The sequence below is a fragment of the Curcuma longa genome, chromosome 2 (assembly GCF_044706935.1).
Source record: "Curcuma longa cultivar G26 ecotype Majalengka, Jawa Barat chromosome 2, ITB_CL_G26_1.1, whole genome shotgun sequence".
NCBI lineage: Eukaryota > Viridiplantae > Streptophyta > Magnoliopsida > Zingiberales > Zingiberaceae > Curcuma > Curcuma longa.
This window is the reverse complement of record NC_133862.1, coordinates 8,266,070-8,285,584: the sequence shown is the minus strand read 5'-3', so window position 1 is coordinate 8,285,584 and position 19,515 is coordinate 8,266,070. Positions and strand designations below refer to the sequence as shown.

The following is a 19,515-nucleotide window of genomic DNA, read 5'->3' as shown; positions in this document are numbered from 1 at the left end:
AATTATAAATCGTAATTACTACAATTCAAATTTGTCCTATTCAATATTCACGTTGTAACAACTATGATTTTTTAACTGTTATAATGCGAACTTATCCTATTCATATAACTGATTAATAAGATTGAGTGATAAGAGATATAATATTAAATAGTATATTAGAGAGCAATTGTATCATTTTATATAGGGGACCGATGGATTTAGATAAAATAGAGCGCATACTTTTAACAAAAAGAAAAAGAAGAAAAAAAAATCAAATCAACTTTTTCTCCCTTCCCTTCACCTCTTATTCATCATAGTGGCAACGACGTGAGATCTCTAACTTTCTATCCGTACATTTGAATTGAGAGCAATGGATGCGATGATTGATTAGTAGACCGTGCACTAACATTCATGATTCATGCATTAACATTGGCAACATTATTTTTCAAATCATTATCATGTAATCATAAACACTTCAAAAATGACTCCATAATTAAAATAAAATAATTTCTTATTCACAAACTATACTATATGGAGTTAAACTAACCTTTTTTATTAATAAAAGATATTCTAAACTTTTTTTTCTTTTTTATTTAATATAAAAATACATAATCTTATATCATTGCCCGATCCAATCTAAAAGCAGATGAATTGACCAAACTAACTCATCTCCGACCGGATCGGATCGATCTCCTCAAACATGAAATGAAATGAAATGCAAGGAGATGAAACAAAGTTGCCCATCTCTTAGATATTTCTAATAAAATAATGCATTATGGAGCACGGATATGGTTTTGTGCTTCCTTCTTGTAAACATGCATGTGCCCATGCTGTGGGGCTCCACATAGATATATATATGTACCCATGCCTCACCATTAATATTATCTATGCCATCAATATATAATTTCAACAAAAATTAATGCTCAATTTTTTTTTCAAAATATATATATTATTTTTTGAAAATAATTTGATCCATGATCCTACACGGTTTATTTATTGTAAGGAAAAAAATGGCAAGGGTTGTTTAATAAGTCAATTAATTATGATTAGATCATTAATGAATAAATAATTAATCACTTGGCAAGATACCCTTATCTTTAGGGAATCATGTCTACTTTTGCAATTTAGTTTAGTCTACATGCGTTGCACAAAAACAAAAGGACTCTCTCTTCCAATAATGAATGTAACTTTGCACTTTGCCCCGTCCTCTTTCGCTAAATATAAAAGGAAAATTAGGGGTAAACCGACAAAAGTTTAAAGGGTGTGGGGAGGATTTTGGTAATTTGCAAAGGGCATTTTCAACAACAAAAGTAATTTACTAGGTGAGAAATTTACTCGTACAAATCGATAGTTTATTTTTTTAATTTTTTTATAAATAAATATTTTTTTAGTAGTCATAAAAGAGTGAATGACTATTGGAATAATTATGAATGAAGCTACATCACTTATTTTATATTCTTTATGATGATTATTTGAAAAGCAAATAGTTTAGAGGACTATCTTCTTCAATTAGTGGTCCACTTGTTAGATAAAAAACGATATTGAAAGGAGCAAAAGAGTACTATATCTATCCGTAGCCGCTCATAATGTTGTGATAATCTATTCGAATGAAACAAGATCAAGAATTAGATATCTCCTACTTGAGCTTGTTCAAATATGTAAACAATTTAGTACAAAGAAATGTACTTGAGATATCACAATAGCGAGATAGTGAAGTTGAGAGTAGGGAATGTTTTTTGTACTATTTAATAAAATTTTAGGGGTAAAATGTAATATTATAGGCTATAGGAGCAAAATAGAAAGAAAATAAACTATTGGAGGGGTTAAAATAAAATATTCTCAAATTTAATTGTAGTTTAATCGTTGCCACTTGCAATTCCCAATCCACAGCATAAATTCCAACAACGCCTTCGTTCCGATGGCTTCCCACCTGAACTCACCGGCGTCCGTCCGCTGCTCCGGCCAACTCCTCCTCGACGGAGTCGAAGAGCTCGATGAAGATACTGTGCGACGTGTGTAGCCAGGAGGCGGCCTCTGCTTTTTGCTGCGCCGACGAGGCTGCCCTCTGTGAAGCTTGCGACCGGCGGGTCCACCGGGCGAACAAGCTCGCCGGCAAGCACCGCCGCTTCTCCCTCTCCGCCCAGTCGCACCCCGTCTGCGATGTCTGCCAGGTCTGCTCAAGATGCGATTTTGATGGCTTCGTGGTGGATCTGCCGTCCAAAAGTTTGGATTTTGTTTTTTTGTATTTCAGTTCTTTGGATTTGGGAATTGCAGGAGAAGCGGGGGTTCGTGTTCTGCCAAGAGGACCGCGCGATTCTTTGCAGGGACTGCGACGAGTCCATCCACAGCGCCAACCAACTCACCATGAAGCACAATAGGTTCATCCTCACCGGCGCACGTCTTTCCGCCGCCCCGATGTCCTCCTCTTCCTCCACCGAGCCGGAGTCGGAGGCGACGCCGGCTAAAGACAGTGCCAAAACCTCCGTTCCGGCGAGAGATCAAAGTACGGTCTTGATTGTCGAAGCTTCCTCCCCCATCGCCACAACCAGCTGCAGTACTACCACCAGCAGCGCCGACAGGCCCGCAACCGCATCCACTGGCGTCGCCGCCGATTCTACAAGCAGCATCTCGGAGTACCTAATAAAGATGTGCCCCGGGTGGCTCGTCGAGGACCTTCTCATCGACGATGCAGCCGTTTCGATGGAGGAGTTCGCGAAGGTTCGCGAACATTATTTCTCCCTCCTGTCCGGCCTACGAAACCCTAAAAATTTCGTCTTTTTCGAACGGAGAAGATAAAGAACGGATTTTTATCATCGTCATTGCGCAGGGTACCGAGTTGCTTCCGTTCCTGGAGCCGGATCTGGACGGCGGCGGGCAGGAAGCGGCGGCGGAGAAGTTCCCAGCGTGGGCGGCGCAGGTGCCCCAGTTCCCGCCGCCGTATTTCTCCGCCGCAGCCTCCACCGCCGGCGTGGGGCACCACCAGACGTGGCACGCGAACAAGGAGGCGAGTGTCAGCTACCAGCGAGGCGCGAAGACGGTGCCAGAGCAGTTGAGCGAGGACATTTTCATGGTGCCACAGATTTCCCCTGCGCCAACTCCCATCAAGAGGACTAGACGCTCGCCTTGGTACTACTGAACTGGTCGGCCATTTAGATCACCGTATCTGCACTCTGTCTAAAGAACCTGGGAAAAAGCTTTAATTTTTCAGAATAATTAGAAGTAAGGATGCTTAATGTGTTTGGAGTACGAGTTTTCAAGTTGTGTTTTTTTTCCAGATCTCCGAGTTCTTATCCAGTTTGTGAATTCATCTCATTCTCTTGAGAAATTCAGGTTAATGAACTCGTTGAGTTGATTGATCGGGACTCGCCGGAATCGACTAGAGAGTTAGCATCTGAATCTGCTGAGTAAGAGACAAGTGATGTTGAATTTGAGAGAATCCTTCTTTGATGCTCGAGTTTGGATAAAGCGTAACGATGTGTTCACTTCTTGTTTGAGAGAATGATCGAGAGAAATTGAAAATAAAAATAAAAAATAAAGGAACTTATTCGTTGGAATTTTGCTCGTCGTTCGCTGCAGGATAACAAGGAAAGAGAATATGTAGGTTGGGAATTTATACTTCTCCGCTGATTTAAAAGTTAAAATTATTAAAAAATCAAAAATATTTATCGTATTATTCATCTTTGATAAATTTAAATATATTAAATAATCACTTCTAACTTTAAAAAAAAAACAAAAGATGCTAACACACTCGCCTAATCATCGCAAGTAAACATCGAAATCATGTAGAATTCTGTTCATTCAGAATTTTAAAAAAAATCTAGTTTACTCATCAGCTTACCGAACTGATTCTTCAAGAAAATAAACCATCAAATATTCAAATCTTACTATATTATTATAATTCTATCACATGAATATTAACTCAATTACGCTCATGAGAGTCAATTGGACCTAAACATTTCTTTTTTTTTTAAAATTCACCATCCTAACAATTTCACACGATCGATCCACAACCTATTATTTATAATTAAGAAGCAAATTGATCACAACGAAAAACTACATTGTCTCGACTTTGTCAAGATCCGAACCTTTATCCACTTCTGACTTGCTCCATCATCACCACCTTAGCTATGTCCGGAAGCCAATTGGACCTAAACATGACCAATGGTGAAGTGGTGTCATTGGCGTCATAAGGATCAATGACACTGCAGACATTTGATACAAAACCTCCAATATTTTCTATACCAGGTTTTGCTATAAATAGCAAGATGGAAATAATGTTTACAACGAGTTCGAGCATATAACTAAAGCCATTTGCGGAATCTAATAATATCCACCTCAAACACATAAATCAAAACCTTGCATCATCTATATCAAATATGGTGCTTTGCAGCCAACCGATGTGAGGCAAAAAAGAATACCACTGGATGGGTTGGTTAGTTGCCACTGAGGCATAACGTCTGTGTGGCCATAATCGAAGTGATGTGCAAAGTTTGATCGATCGCAATTCCAATCTCACGCTATTTCCGACTGGTCATCATCAGTCTTCAGATGTGTGCTGAAAAGTGCTATGAGTAATGGATTCTTTTGTAGGCATTCCATGAATTCATCTTTTCTGATCACGCCTTCAGCGGCTGTATCGAACAGTTGATGAAGCTGAAGAAGGAATTATAGCTCACTTAGTGTAATGACAAAACAGCACCATTAGTTCAAAAGCTAAACTGAAGTAACTTAAAAATATCTCCATTTACAGCATTTTATGTTGGGTTCAATAATTACGAGTAAATTATTGGACTAATATTATTGCATATAAAGTGTTTGCTAAGAAATGGATTAACTTTGGTTTGTTACCTGTTCGGTAGAAATGCAATCTGTTGAGTTATCACTGCACTTGGCAAAAGCCGTTTCGCATGCCCTCCAAAATGATGGTTGTTTTCTAATTAGTGCTGATCCAGTCAAAAACTGTAGATTGCAGATCAGTTGCAGTGCAAATTAGTTGACGAACAAAAATATATATAAAAAATAGTGTTAAATTAAGGGGTTCATTTTTAAAAAATGGATCGATTGGAGATATGCACAATGAAACTAGAAAACAAGATCCACAACTTGGCAAATAATACAAAGAATTGTGCAAGAATTAAGTAGAGATGAGATGGTTCAAGTGTAGCCTGACGTAAGAACATGATTGCATGGTTCTGACAGGTATCGTTAAACTTCACATGCATCGTTGACCACTGAAACCTAAATTAGTATATATCCAAATTCCATTCAATTCAGAGATTTTTTATTAGAAAATAGAATGCAAACAATTGGCTTTAGCTATGGAAGATTGAAAAGAGAGCGACTCCTCTAATGAATTTCATGTATTTCTTGATGCTAGCATCTAATATCTGTTCTAGGATGTATTGATTTCTATTTTTCTTGATAATAATATTCCCTTCTAATTCCCTTCGTAATGGCATTAGATAAGTTTATTCACATGGCAATCAAAAGATACCCAATTAAAAATGTTTTTCTTTTGGGAAATATAAAACTACTGTCTTCCTCCACTATGAGTTGATTTGTCAAATTCATGGAATCAGATTTATTAAATTTACAGCACTAAATTTGGCACTGAACCTGATATCACAGTCGAGCATAAATTATGTGGTTCAAATGCTATTCATGTCATACTTGCATCATTGCGAAATTAACAAGTATAGCAGATGCTGTTAAAGTTGCAGTTACCTATAATAAGTGGAACTTTAAACAGAAAAATTCCTTCCTGAGATGTTAGATATCTTACCTGCCGAAAAGTTATTGACCCCTTCTTTTCCGTGTCCAAATAGCCAAATATCTGAAGAGAGTTAAAAGACAACCTTCGTTAAGGCATTTTTCAAGGGTTAGGTGAGGCACATATGTAACAATCTGAAGTCATGAGTTCCAACTATTTGTAAAGAGCCTAGTATGCACATCATTTGCGAACCAGAAAACAGAATTTTGTCATAGGACTGAAGGTTTCTTGGTCAAATATGAGCAAGCAATAAAATATCAAATTTTAATCCAATAGGAATTCAGTGTTATGACTTACGACTGCATTTGCCTATCAATATCAGGTTTAAGAAATACAATTATTTGACTAACACTCCCATACAACTCACACCTATGAAGACCCTCATATAGAATTCCTGATGGGATTTCAATCCTGAACCATTTGAGACAATCGGTTGTTACAAATCTTAGTTGGAATTGCTTGAGCATAAAAAATAATCAGTTACATGTTAAACCACCACAAACAATTCAACCTAAAGAAGTAGAAACCACGCACTCAGAACGGAAGGTTAATTCCATGGGTAAAATAAGCACAAGAAGTTCTACTAACCTTCTCGCACACAGGATTGAAGCAAAGTCCATATACTTTCAGAAAACCATGAATTTGAACCCGCCCGCTGCCACCCAACATTACATATATGAAAAATTAGCATTGACATAAAATACAAAAAAAATTAAGGCTTCAATTAAAAGTTAAAGCATGATGTACTGGACGTGAAAAACAAGATCTTTTAGACAATTGACAGTAGTTTACCAACTTAACATAGAATCAATATTTTGATGGATGAACACTTGTTTGGAGTTCATCAATTAGTCAATCATCCATGATACCAAAATTCACGACAATAAAAATGCTATACGATCCTCCATTATGTATGCATAAAGTCTTAAATCATCGTATCTTATGTCCTAGCATGAATCATGTGCTTGTTTGTGATATCAGCAAAATTGTATTTCGAGAATTACAGTCTCATAGCACTGACTGAGAGCATGTTACATGCTAGTTAAGCCTAAACCAACATGCAGAGTTCAAATCATACTTCACAAGTTCAGAATTAGTAATGGACATTATGCTGGGACAATGTAATTTGTCGGATCAGTAGGATTGCTCAGCTATGATTGGCTAAAGTAGATGTTAGCAATAACAACTAAAATAAAATTTATAACCAAATATTTATTAAAACAAACTGCAATACATTATACCAGATATTAAGCAGGCCATAAAGAAAATTTGGTGGCCAATTTCATTAAGCTTAATTGGGACAGAATCTTATGGAACCAGAATTTCATTCTATAGCAATGAATATTTTTGTACAGAAACAATATAAGTTGGAAAATGAAATTTTAATTGTCAAAAAGGTAAATTCTATTCCTAAGAAAATACATTTCACTTTCAGTCCATCCATAGGGCTTGGAATTTTAATACTTGATATAAATTTCTCTCGTGGTATTTGGAATTGTTTTATTAACAAATCGGCAATGCTTTGGTTTTAGATCAGAATGGACTAAAAAAGCGAAGATGCTTGATTTAGTTTACAAGGAACAAAGTGTACAATTTTATAGTGCTTTAGTTCAGTTAATAATAGCGCACATGGATATTTGAATTTTTTGCAAAAACAATGTTTTTTTGCTTATTATTTGTTCCAGAGAGCTTTAGTTCTCACACTTTCTGTAAGTCATTAGGTAGGAGATATAAACTTTTTCTTTAATTTATTTAGATTGATTGTGTGCTTAACAACAGATCAAATTACATTAAAGGTTCTGTTACTCCACAAGAGAGGGAAGGAAAGGAAGAGGAGGTGGGGAGAGAAAAAGAATGTTCTGGTAAGAGGAGGAGAGAATTGAAATGATTAGGTCACCCCCATCTTCAATGACGTGATCAAGCACCCTTGTCCTCGGAGCCTGCCTCCTTTGCTTGACCTCATCAAAGCCTGCCTCCAACAGCTCATTGCTCCTGCCACACTCAACGCCGCACCCCTGAGCCTTAGCAGCCAGCATCATTCCTCAACATTATCCTGCTCCAATTTCTTCAGAAGGTAAAATTGGCTATTCCCATCCCTTCTGCCTGATTCTAGGTGAAAGAAATGTTGGCACTATTTTGCTCTGCTTTCTTATCATGTATAGCGAAGGTCATAGAACTTCTCCCCCTCCATGCAAATGGATGAAGTAGCCAAATATAAAAATTCAAAATTACCTTTTATTAGGGACTACATGTTACTGCGAAATAAATCAACATGGAGTGTGGCAATGTGGCTACATGTCATCTATGTCATTTTTTATAGCATTACGAAATTGCTACATAACCAGTTTTTACCCTGTTGGTTCTAACAACTTTAAACTAACTCCAACATTAGCATCAAAAGAAAATAATTGATATTAAAGAATCTTTGAAGATTCCACGAGCTGTTATGAACCTTAATGGCAAGAAATGCGTACTCCAAATTATCCTTTAACAGGAAACTTCAGACTTATGCTGACTTACTTAGAGTCTGGGTCCATAGCAAGAAATTTATCCAAAAGTACAACAGCTTCCGATGTGCTTATGTTAAATGACTGCACAGTGAAAAAGGTTGCAATTAATCAAAGCATATAAAAGAAGTCTTTTCATAAAATAATATATGCCATGATGAGAAACTGCGTCCAAAAGAAGATATAGAGCAAGTAGACTTCAGTCAGTAAATGCAAAAGTAGTCACATTGTAACTTAGAAACTACCATCGTATTATGATCTTGAAATATCTTCTGCAATTAAAAAAAAACAAAAATCCTGTTATAATACAAAAATTGTAAAATCTGGTCGTTTTTCTTCTTTTTTTTTTTTGAGAAAACTGCATAGTAATTTGTCTCAATTAAAATTCTGATAAAACATCGTGCATGTGCATCCAAAATGTGAGACACTCAGAGCAATTGAAAAGAAAAATAATGCCTGTGGGCCTTGGTAGTATAATTAATTCAACTGACAGATGGCATCAGTAGAGTGGATGTGTCACCGTGAACAAAGTGGCATTTCCTCATACCACAATATCATAGAGCCTTGAATGCTAGACTGGGATTTGTTAAGTGATATTCATACTGCGACAACAATAAGATTCCATGGCAGAATAATCTTAGTGAGTCATTCTTTTGTTTTGTTGTCAGTGAATAATCTCCTTTCTATGATCTTGAGTCTTGACAGACAAACAATAGTCATGTCAACATCAAAAGTTGGTGATGTGAACTAAAGTGGATTGTATTCAAAGGCTGAGTAATTCTGGAGAATCAATATCTATTACCAACTTAGATGAATCTGAACGAAATTGCAAATGCATAATTCATAATGAATAATAGCTTTATAAGAATGAAAAAGAATACAATTAAACTTCATTTTAGGTTAAGTGATAAGTACATTATTCTAAACAATGTTAGAACTTAGCGATAATACTACCAAGTAAAATCTTATATTGGGATTAATATGATAAATTCAGTACTCACATTTTCTACCCATGCCATCTCTACCATGTAGTTTGAGCATCTCTCCTGTGAATTAAAATTGAGGAATAAGATGAAATGACAACTTAGAAAGCTCAAACAAGAACTTGAATATAGAAACAAGGAACAAAATTTACATTTTGCACATCAAGTGCCTATAGAACTTAGAAGCCATCTTATTGGATTCTTCTTTCATAAGAAATAATTGGAGTTGTATAACCAAGTATTAACTAACAAGCTGTCAAGCAACCTAGTTGGTAGGCCCTTTGTAATTATGGACAGATCTTGGATTTGTATTCCGCCACCATGGCATTGCCTGTAGTATGTGTTCGAAAAACCAACCACTAACTGTGCTAACTAATTCCTAACAGTAGATTCTCCAATATCCATATAAGAGTCATTTAATAATTTGAAAACAAAGCATCTTTTTAATATGCAACTCAATTTTACTTCCTTCAGTAAGAAGTATATCAGCTGATAAGTAAGGTGCTCCACAATAAATCAACTGATAGTGTATTAAGGCAATATTTAAACACGAGAAAGTAATTTGAGTGATGAACTGAACAATAATGCACGTGGATCATTTTATGATAGTATCAAAAATGGAAATTTACTTTTTACCTTTCCAAGTTCAGATGCTCTTGAGAAAAGTATCATATCTCCAAAAGAGTGAGTTGTCTGTAGAACATTAAGGGCCCTCGACATGGCATTGCTAGTCTGTGAAAGGTTTGTACAAAAACACATAAAAGGTAGCCACTTCCATTTTATTATTATAATTACAAAATCCAATAAATGAATGTCTAACACTGGGATGGAATAATAACAAATTTAGAAGTGCAACACCTAAAAAATAAAATAGCAAATAATCATATTTATGGATTCATAGGAAGAATCTTAAAAGACATTGAGGTTATAGTGCATCAGTAATTCTCACTGTTATAAATGGCGGCTAACACAGTTGCCTAGGTAGGAGGCAGACATCAACCACACCGCCTTTGCCTTAGGTGGTCAAAGATGAAGCGAGGCTAGTGAGGCGATGGACAAGGCAGGTGAGGCAGTGGGTGAGACTGTCAAGTTAGTCGGTGAGGCAATCAAAGTCAACAAAATTTTAAAAACTTAGATATATTAATACACTTTCTCTCCCTTCCAAAACATAAATAACTTCACCAATCCACCAAGTCACCCACAAGAAATGGATGGAGATTTGCTTCTATCCTCTCAAGCTAGTGAAGTTAAAGGTTGACTTTTTGATGGTGATGATGAAAATGAGGTCGAGCCAGGTTCACGACTTACTTGGAGAATAATGGCAAAGACCTCGGGAGCGGATGAAGTGCTATAACAAAGGAGGAGTGAAAGGAGCATCCCATTAGAGAATTTGATAAGGATTTAGATACATCGGAGGAGAATGAAGAACATGTTGATATTGAGTCTGATGATGAGAGGATTATGAATGTAGTTGATGGTGCATGTGTAGATGATTTAGAAAATTAGTTATGTTTAGTCTAGTCCTTGTTGGTTTGTTGCAATATTGATTGAAACTTTAAATTTTAAACTTAGGTTCTTGGTAAAAAAAATGATATTACTTTTTTAGTATTGATATGGTAATGAATTTTTATTAATTATCTTATTAGTTGCATTTATATATTTATTTGTACCTTATATAAATTATATTGTATTGTATGAAGCTTATTTATGCATAAATATCATTTAATTACATATATTACATAAAAATGATGACTATTTATAATATTATGTATAAAAATAGTAAAAGAAAAATCAACCGCCTAGGCGGTGACTGACCACCCCGCCATCGCCCATTGCCATTTACAACATTGGTAATTCTGCATGATTGTGAAAATTGTAAAACTGTAATTGTTTGTGTCAAGTTGTGTTTATGTCAACTATTTGGATCGGCTGCATCAATCTTATCCTTCCATTAAGTTCCCATAGAGTAATCTTTGGTGTCTCTACCTCTTTATGCCTTTTTTAACCTAGAATCAACTCATCTTATTATAAATCTTCTATAGATTCCTACATGCATCAAAATACCTACCAAAGTAATATCCAATAACAACTAAACAATAATTCACCAAAAAAATAAAATGTACAAAGGATATAAATACATAGTTTATACTAATATATCAAGATGTTATGCAGATCAATCCACAAAAATGAAAACTTTATGTTAGAGTCAACTTGTTTATGACCTTGGTAATAAGTATTCCAAACTCAAACCTGTAATTTGTGTCAGCTGTTGGATATTAGTGTCCACAATCTCTTTATGACCACAATTATGTTAAATACAGACGTACTAATGTGTACTATGTTGATGATGTATAAATGTCATTTAAAATTTTGCCAGCCCTATAGGAAATACTAGTTGTCTAAGGGTTATAACAACACTATTAGTCAGTACAACTCAAACAGCAAGTTCGCTAGCATTTGGAATCTAGTCAGCCTACAACATCTAGTTTGGTCATCTTCTTATCCTTTAAAACTTGATGGATTTTTAATACCTTCTTAACTCACTTCATAAGTTTGGATCAATTCAACCTCTTTTGCTCATAGATCTGAATATGTCAAGAAAACTGCCTCATAAGGCTAGCTTTGGATGTTCTAGAAGAGACTGGCTATTCTTCTAGTGAAACATATCCAAACTCAGTGTCGAGATGAAAAGAATCTAGTCTAACTAAAGAAAGGTTTCAGATATTCTCCAATGATGATTTTGTAAACACATAGCAAACCATAAATTCAAATTAAATCTTGAAATTGCTACAACAGAAAATCCAACTATCCTAGATCTCACAAAACTGAATTTTCATTAAATATTGAAGTTTCATTCTAAGCTAGCATTTGGGTCCCTGACCAGAAGCATTTAGCCCATGTTAGCATATGGTGTTGGTGGCACTGATGAGGAGTAGAAGGAAGAAGAAGAAGAAGAAAAAGAGGAGAAGGAGGAGGAAGAAGAAGAGCAAGGTAACCTGGAGAAGGTAGAAACACATCTATCACTGGTGCTGGAGAAAGCTTCACACGATCAGCATGAAGCCTTGGTGTCTCCCTAACTTGTCCACATCAAAACCGAAGCATAACAAAACCATCTGCCTCTCACAGTCGATCAACATCAGAGATCACCTCAGGAAGAATAGGGTTTCGAGTACCATGAATCTTGAGGGGAGAACCGATCACTAACAACCCGCGATAAAATATCATGAAGAATGTTGTACTAAGCCTGCATACCGAAAAGTTGCTAGAGCCATTCTACATCTTGGTGCAAGAGCAAAATGTAATATCCCAATTGTGCAGGTAAGCACGGCATCAGATTATAAGCCATGATTTAATGTTGATAATAAATGCCACAAAGAAAGAAGATTACTGCTAATCTAATTAATCAAGTAATACAAAAATTATTGGAAATATATTACAAAACTTGAAGCATGTATCAAAATCCATTGAACATGTATACCCTATCTGAAAATTTTGTTACGTTTTGCTGTTTGCTCTCATCTGGGAATATAACAGGAAGGTATTCCACCTATCAAGTGAACAAACACATTCTTAGTAAACAAGTCTACAGATGAAGCAAACTCAATCACAGATCCAAGAGTTACAAAAATATTTTTCTAATATCCTGAAGAATAGTTGTGTGCTAATAATAAGCTAACCTATTCGTGTAATAATGCATATGTAATAAGTGAATTCTACTTTTAGGAAAAATTGAGCTACAACATCAGTAAAACAATAGCAACAAAATCTGATTCATGAACAGAACAACCTGAAGATAAGTTCAGAACTAAGTTATCTGTATTTCATTTCAGTATCATAGGAGTGTCTGGCTATCAGCAAATCAATAGCATTTCCATAATACACACAAACAAGTTGAATTAACTGCAACAATCCAACCTACAGTATGAAAAACTACAAAAGGCATTTCCTTATGTTGTATCCAGCATGAAGCGCCTTAACGATAGTTTTCCTAAAGTTGAATGTGTCCTGCTAAGGTCAAGTATGATGGACAAGTAAAAAATAGTTGTATAAATTTGTATACTTGATATTTAAGATACTCTCAAACAATCATATACTGAGCAAAGACAAATGCATCATTTGAAAGTTTCAAGCTAATTGAAGAAACCTTATGGTTTCTAGCTTGGATAATGAGATTATTCAAGTGTTAACCTAATATCGTCTTTGCAGGAGATCCAAGATTCATAGGACCAAGGACTGAAGTCAAAGTCGATGAGTAAGAGCAAGACTCAGGAAGCAAGCAAACTATATAATAGATGAAACACATCTACACTTAAAGCCCTGTCAAGAACAAAGTTGTTTCAACTATGACAACTACAAGATCTGTAAGCATGTTTGCTCTTTACTGTTCAATTATTTTTGTTTCGCTCCTATATCTATTTAATCTGAATGGAAACGGTATCCTGGATTCAAATAATGGTTGGCTGCTAAAAATAAATTTATCCTTGCACAAGACCAGAAATCATTGATGAAGAATAAATATTCTGACAACAGTAAGGGAAGAAAATAGGAAAAATAAATACACAAACAATCTTGGCAACAATTAAATACTAATTTCAGAAATACATGTTAACCTTAGAACTGATATAACTGAAATACCATAACACAATTAATATGATAAAAAAAATAGGAGCTATTAGATAATGTACCTCCATAAAGTTGTGAAACTGTGTGAACATTCTAAACATGAGCTTCAGCAAATTAACATTTCCCCTAAATTGAGTGAAAAGTAATTCATTACAAGTACACCAAGGACAATAACTAAAAATATATTATGTGTAGAATCTGTACCAAGATTGGTCAAAATGTACATAAGGATAGCGAACAACCACAGGTTGTAGTGGCAAACCAGGAAGGAATGCACCAAGTCGAAATGAAATGAGGAACCTCCCATTTGTAGTGGTCCCTTCAGGAAATAACATAACACGTGGAAAATCATTGGAAGAAGCCTTTCTCTGTTTGCATGTCCTAGAAAGCAAATTTCTGTATCAATAGCTAATAAATATATTTCAATTTAATTTTCCTTATCAGTACTCTTAAAATTAGGTTGTTTCCTCCTCCTAAATATAAATTAGAGATATTCATTCATCATCATATCTATTGTAACAACAAAACAAGTTGCTTATGAAAAATCTTTACATGAAGAGGTAAAGTGAATTATGTTCTACAACACCAATCTAAATCACATAGTAAGAACTGAGGCACAATCTTATAATTAGCTAGCTAATGTCTGAAGACTCTGGGCCCTGATAACCAGCATTTTATTCTAAAAATGGCTATTTGATCTTGACATGTGAAGAAAGCAAGCCAATTAAGCTAGACTTCAAAATGTGAATCCCCCAAGCCATGTTTTCCTTGATTAGCTAAACTTTTACATTGGTTAAGACCAATATAACTTGAGGTGCAATCAACTTATGTTGCTCATATTTAGTAATTGTCTGGAGAAAAATTATCTAAATTTTGGATTCAGAATTTAATTTTGAATTTGATTGCTTTCAAATATTGTCTTATTACGTGGTAGTAGATATTCTACCAAAGCAAAAAAGCAAAACACAAAAATCAACCTGACACCAACCTGAAATTTTGAGGGGATTTTTAAAAAAATTAGGTTCAGGTTCAAGGAATTTTTGTAGAATTTCGAGTTTGGGTACAGAGATTTTTCAACCCAAAGGTCAAACATGGTTAGGTATGATATTTCACTTGCCCACACCTAATGGCTAGGGTGTAAAATGATAAGAGTTAGTTAGACACTCGAGAGATATTTTGATAATTTACGAGGAGGCATTTTAAAAATAAGGTAAATTCTGGGGAAAAAAATGAAATTTTCTCTTTCAATTGACCATCATATTAACATAGTTAAGCTTAGAGGTAAAATGGTATGGTTTCGCAAAGTTAAAGAAAATAAAAGTCAAATTACATTTATGTTCATCAAGTTAATAAGATAGACTAGGATTGTTTAGGATTACTCAATTTATAAAGAGATAAAGTTAGAATCTCTTGGTGTGTAATCTATAGACTAGAGACAAAGTGCTAACAGAAGCAAACTCAAGCAAGGAAATGATAGAAAATCCATCTACAATAAACTGAAGTTGCAAAAATTTCCCAACGCCAACTGTATGTTTCCCTTAAAACTATGAATTGGGGGAAGAAACAAACAAAAAAAGCAAGACAACTAGTATGATCAAGAGATGTGAAGAAAGAAGTTCACAGCCTATATTATCATGTTATTATCTTAAATTTTAAGTCATTCTATATATATATACCCCACTTAGTGGGATAAGCCTGTTGTTGTTGTCTATATATATGTTCTGTGATGGTTAATGTCTAAAGCTGTTGGACATGGAGGCATTTTGTTAGGCCTAACTCAATCAATATTGACTAGTTAAGTTAGTCATTGCCACCATGGTAGGAACGTTGGTTTTACCAACCATGTAATGTATCTGAATGCCAAAGAACAATAGTCATTAAAATTCAATAAACTAACTTAAATAGAATGTAGCTGAGCAAATGTAGGAAAGAAAATTGATTATATAGATAATAGCACTGATCTAGAAGTCACACAGTCTTTATACCTTTATTTCATGAATAGCAAGCTTTCTTGATTGTGGTGAGAACCTATCAACATATATAACCTACAAAATATGACAAGCATATCATTATAAAATGATTCGATAACAAAAATTCACATGAGAGGATAACAATAAAATAATTAAAATGAAGACCTGTTTATGAAAGATCCTTAGACAACAGAGATTACCTGCATTGCTCTAACAATAGTTCCAACAAAAGGCAATGAATCATGTGATTCAGAAGCAACCATAGTTGGAATTAGTTCATAGAAAAAGAATATTGGCTCAATGTATGAGATATGATTGCAAACAACTATAGGTGCAATCTCCCTGGGAGCTGGTCTTCCTTTTCGTTTAATCCACTGGTAGCTGTTAGAAAAGCAGTCATAGAAGCAACCATTAATAAGCTAAATGGACAAGCATCTACAAGTTAAACATGCTTCATAAGTTGGGAAAAATCTACATTCCTGCAATTCAAACCTTCACAGAAAATACATAATGAATATATCATCATCAAAGCAAAACATACATCAATTACAGAATTTTGTAGTTCTAATGAATTGGATTAATACTCTAAAGACAGCAAAAGTTTACCATATCTTATTATATTTTTCAAAGAATAAAATCAATTTTGCTAGAATTTTACTTGTCAAGACACCAAAGCTGAACACTACAAGTTTCCATTCAAGGTGGAACTGCAAGCAATGCAGACTTAATAAGACAAGTTTCCATTTGAGGGGGACCTGCAAGCAATACAGACTTAACAATGTGTAACAAAACCATATGAGACTTTAGCCTGTCACCACTTGACACTGAATTTAACTGATATAATCATTTTTATGTTAAATTTGCCGTAATGATTTTTCACAAGCGACATATCAGAACCAGCTTGGTAGATGTTTCAGGTCCAATTTGAGTCATTAACTTCATCCCAAAATTTATTAAAACTCTCCTTAGTTTGTGTGCAGGCTTATAAATTATATAAAAGAAAGTATGCTTAGAGTTACAACAATGAAGAGTTCAATTGATCTCATGTAAAGGAAGCATATTTGGCAACAGTGAACCTCCCACAAAAATTGAGGTTTTGTTTACAAATACCTATGAGGCAGATACTTGAGAAAAATTTGCATAAATAAACATGACCTAACCATGTTCTTGATATTCTGCCCACATTTGAAGGCAGAAGATACTGGTCCTAAAAGATCAAAGATTTCACAATTACCATTAAAATACTACATATTTTTAAATGAAAATCAGGAAGAAAGAGGATCTGATTTTAAAATAATAGAAAGTATAGAAACGCATGATCATAGGTTCTTATAGTGCTGTTACTTTTGGGAATATCATGTGTTCCTAAAGAAGCATGATATACTCCAACAGTTATATCCACAAGTAGCACTTGGCATGGATAGTTGTCACAAAACTAAGAACGAGAAGAGAAAAAGGACACCGAACAGTGCTACAGAAGATGGAGAAGAATGCCTATTTGATTATCCAAACAAGTAACTGAACAAACACAAGACATTCTAGAAAGAAAATAATATGCGACCATGTAACCCACAAAAGGATTTACAAGGGTAAGCGCTGGTACGAAAACAGCTGTATTGAGGGATTGATATTCAAACAGAATCTTCATTTACACAAGGGACATCACAATAGTGTTTGTAGTGGACCCATATAATTCAGAGTTATCCAGACCAAGACAAGGAGTTTTCGTACATGATTTAATGAGTCGAAACTCCGAACTTATACCAAAGAAGTTATAAGACTATTTTTTTTCTTACTCCAATCAAAGTATCAAAAAAAAATTTAATTTTTTTGTCATCACACTTTTCATCAAAATAAAATACGCAATAATTCTGACAGCTAGTTTCTTTGTGGTTAGCATTTACTGACGACTAATAGTATCAATATTAACCAAGAGTAGAAAAAACAATTTGTACGCAACTACACTAAAATGTTAACTTCCATAATCAAACCTAAACCAGACTTCCAAAGAACCCTCTGATTAAAGGACCATAGATCCCCTTTTTACGCTTCTAATAAGACGGAATATTACCCGAAGGAGAAGAGGATTAAGCGGGCACAAAGCCTGGTGAGCCACATGGCACGGCAACGCCACCTCGGCATGGGGCTTTGCTTATCCTTCCATCCATACAGCGCCACCAACGTCGCCACGTAGCCCACCGCGATCGCGATGCCGAAAAGGACGAGCCGCGCCGCGGCTATCGGCAGACATAGGACCGTCTTGCACCACTCGTACATCCCGGATATGGATGGGATCTGGTTCCGGAAAGGGTCGATGGGGCTCATCGGAGGCAGTTCGAGGGGCGGCGCGCCAAGGAACGCGTAGGGGTTCTCATCCGGCGCCGCGTCGGTTCCCCGCTCAAGCAAGCCGTTCACGTCGATGGCGACCTCGGAGTCAATGAGGGGAGCAGTGAGTTCGCCGTTGAGATCCGCCATGAGATGCGAAGAAAGGAGACGAGGAGGATCTCGATCGAAGAATTGAGGGAGCTGGCCGTCCACCAAAATAAAAAGAGGTGGGAAAAAAAAAAGGAAAGGTGTGCAAAGTGAGGGCAGGACAGGAAACAGCATTCACACAGATTCCTAGGGTGGGTCCTCATTTGTCGCTCACAGTGCTATGGTGTTCCCTGTCCAGTCGACTTCTCGTGTTGAAATATAGAAGGGATGGTGCAATTTGGTTTCTCGGGATTGTTTTATCCTGTCACACGACAAACATGGAACAGAAACTGTGACTTGCCCGATAAAGCCACGAAAGCGAGAAGGAGTCACGTTGCCGACTTTTGTCGGCGGATTGGGTGTCGCGTGAGCTAAGAATTGCAGGAGATCCTTGCAGGAACGTGCATAAAGTAGACGCGAAGCTATAGACCCAGCGACGTACCGCATCCGTTACCGGAACGAGCCGGTTCTTGCATGGTCGGATCTGGGCCGCTATTTTTTTATCCTAAAAGGCAACGTTCTTCTTAAGCTTGCGTACGCACCCTCCATCTGGTTGCCAAATGCTATGTGGGTCCCACAAATAACGCCGCATGATGCCAGGGTCCGCGGATGACGGTAAGTAAGATCGGTGATTTTTAATTATTATTGTTATTATTATTATTTAAACTTCTTCGCTAAGGCATGTGCCGTCCATGACGTAGCATGTCCAGTTGCCATTACCCTATCTTCGTCTCAGATCTATTTTATTTTATTTTATTTTGGTATCCTGTTTGTTGACTGATATGCCTCAGCAGACGTCGCAAGCCACATGGTTCAGATAAGAAAATAATTGTTTTATGTTTTTCGGGTGGGCTCCACACCGCAAATGAAAGTTAAGGTAAAACACATTATGGTGTATTGGTGTATATGATGTAAACCCGATGAGGCTTGTTCGATGGCCGGTCGTTCTTTCTGGGTGGGTCAGCACTTTCTCGAGGGCTCTACTCACTTGGGCCTCTTTCCGTCGTGACCTCGGACCACACTTGACAGCAATGACAACGATCATTGAAGAAGGGACATATGATGCTACCGAGTTATTTCCCGAACACTATCAACTCGTCAATATTTTTTTCTGAACACTTAATCTTCATCTAAAAATGTCCCATTGAAATGAGGAAGTTCACTCGGGATCAGTGGTCTTGACCACCAAATGTTCATCTCTAGATCAGCAT

At 36.1% G+C, this 19,515-nt stretch overlaps 2 protein-coding genes across 2 annotated transcripts; one reads left to right on the top strand and one right to left on the bottom strand.

Annotated features, from left to right (window-relative positions):
• Positions 1 to 1,881: 1,881 nt before the first annotated feature.
• Positions 1,882 to 3,253, top strand: LOC141821122 (B-box zinc finger protein 20-like). Its single transcript, XM_074708498.1, has 3 exons — positions 1,882 to 2,150; positions 2,254 to 2,697; positions 2,807 to 3,253. Exons 1-3 carry the CDS (start codon positions 1,974 to 1,976, stop codon positions 3,113 to 3,115), a joined length of 930 nt encoding a protein of 309 aa, XP_074564599.1. The 5' UTR covers positions 1,882 to 1,973; the 3' UTR covers positions 3,116 to 3,253.
• Positions 3,254 to 4,201: 948 nt separating this feature from the next.
• On the bottom strand, positions 4,202 to 18,352 carry LOC141821763 (lysophospholipid acyltransferase LPEAT2). The gene is made up of 13 exons (XM_074709121.1): positions 17,904 to 18,352; positions 16,033 to 16,213; positions 15,848 to 15,907; positions 14,067 to 14,230; positions 13,925 to 13,988; positions 12,718 to 12,786; positions 9,876 to 9,971; positions 9,258 to 9,302; positions 8,270 to 8,340; positions 6,338 to 6,404; positions 5,762 to 5,812; positions 4,828 to 4,938; positions 4,202 to 4,632 (listed from the first exon to the last, which is right to left on the bottom strand). Exons 1-13 carry the CDS (start codon positions 18,305 to 18,307, stop codon positions 4,492 to 4,494), a joined length of 1,524 nt encoding a protein of 507 aa, XP_074565222.1. The 5' UTR covers positions 18,308 to 18,352; the 3' UTR covers positions 4,202 to 4,491.
• Positions 18,353 to 19,515: the final 1,163 nt, after the last annotated feature.

What these genes read in the sequence shown, in the direction of transcription:
- LOC141821122 (XM_074708498.1), top strand. Translation starts at nt 1,974, where the DNA reads ATGAAGATACTGTGCGACGTGTGTAGCCAGGAGGCGGCCTCTGCTTTT. An exon ending in CCGTCTGCGATGTCTGCCAG is followed by an intron (nt 2,151 to 2,253) that starts GTCTGCTCAAGA and finishes TGGGAATTGCAG; the next exon opens with GAGAAGCGGGGGTTCGTGTT. An exon ending in CGATGGAGGAGTTCGCGAAG is followed by an intron (nt 2,698 to 2,806) that starts GTTCGCGAACAT and finishes GTCATTGCGCAG; the next exon opens with GGTACCGAGTTGCTTCCGTT.
- LOC141821763 (XM_074709121.1), bottom strand. Translation starts at nt 18,307, where the DNA reads ATGGCGGATCTCAACGGCGAACTCACTGCTCCCCTCATTGACTCCGAG. An exon ending in TTAATCCTCTTCTCCTTCGG is followed by an intron (nt 16,214 to 17,903) that starts GTAATATTCCGT and finishes CTTTTCTAACAG; the next exon opens with CTACCAGTGGATTAAACGAA. An exon ending in GGTCAATAACTTTTCGGCAG is followed by an intron (nt 4,939 to 5,761) that starts GTAAGATATCTA and finishes TGCAATCTACAG; the next exon opens with TTTTTGACTGGATCAGCACT.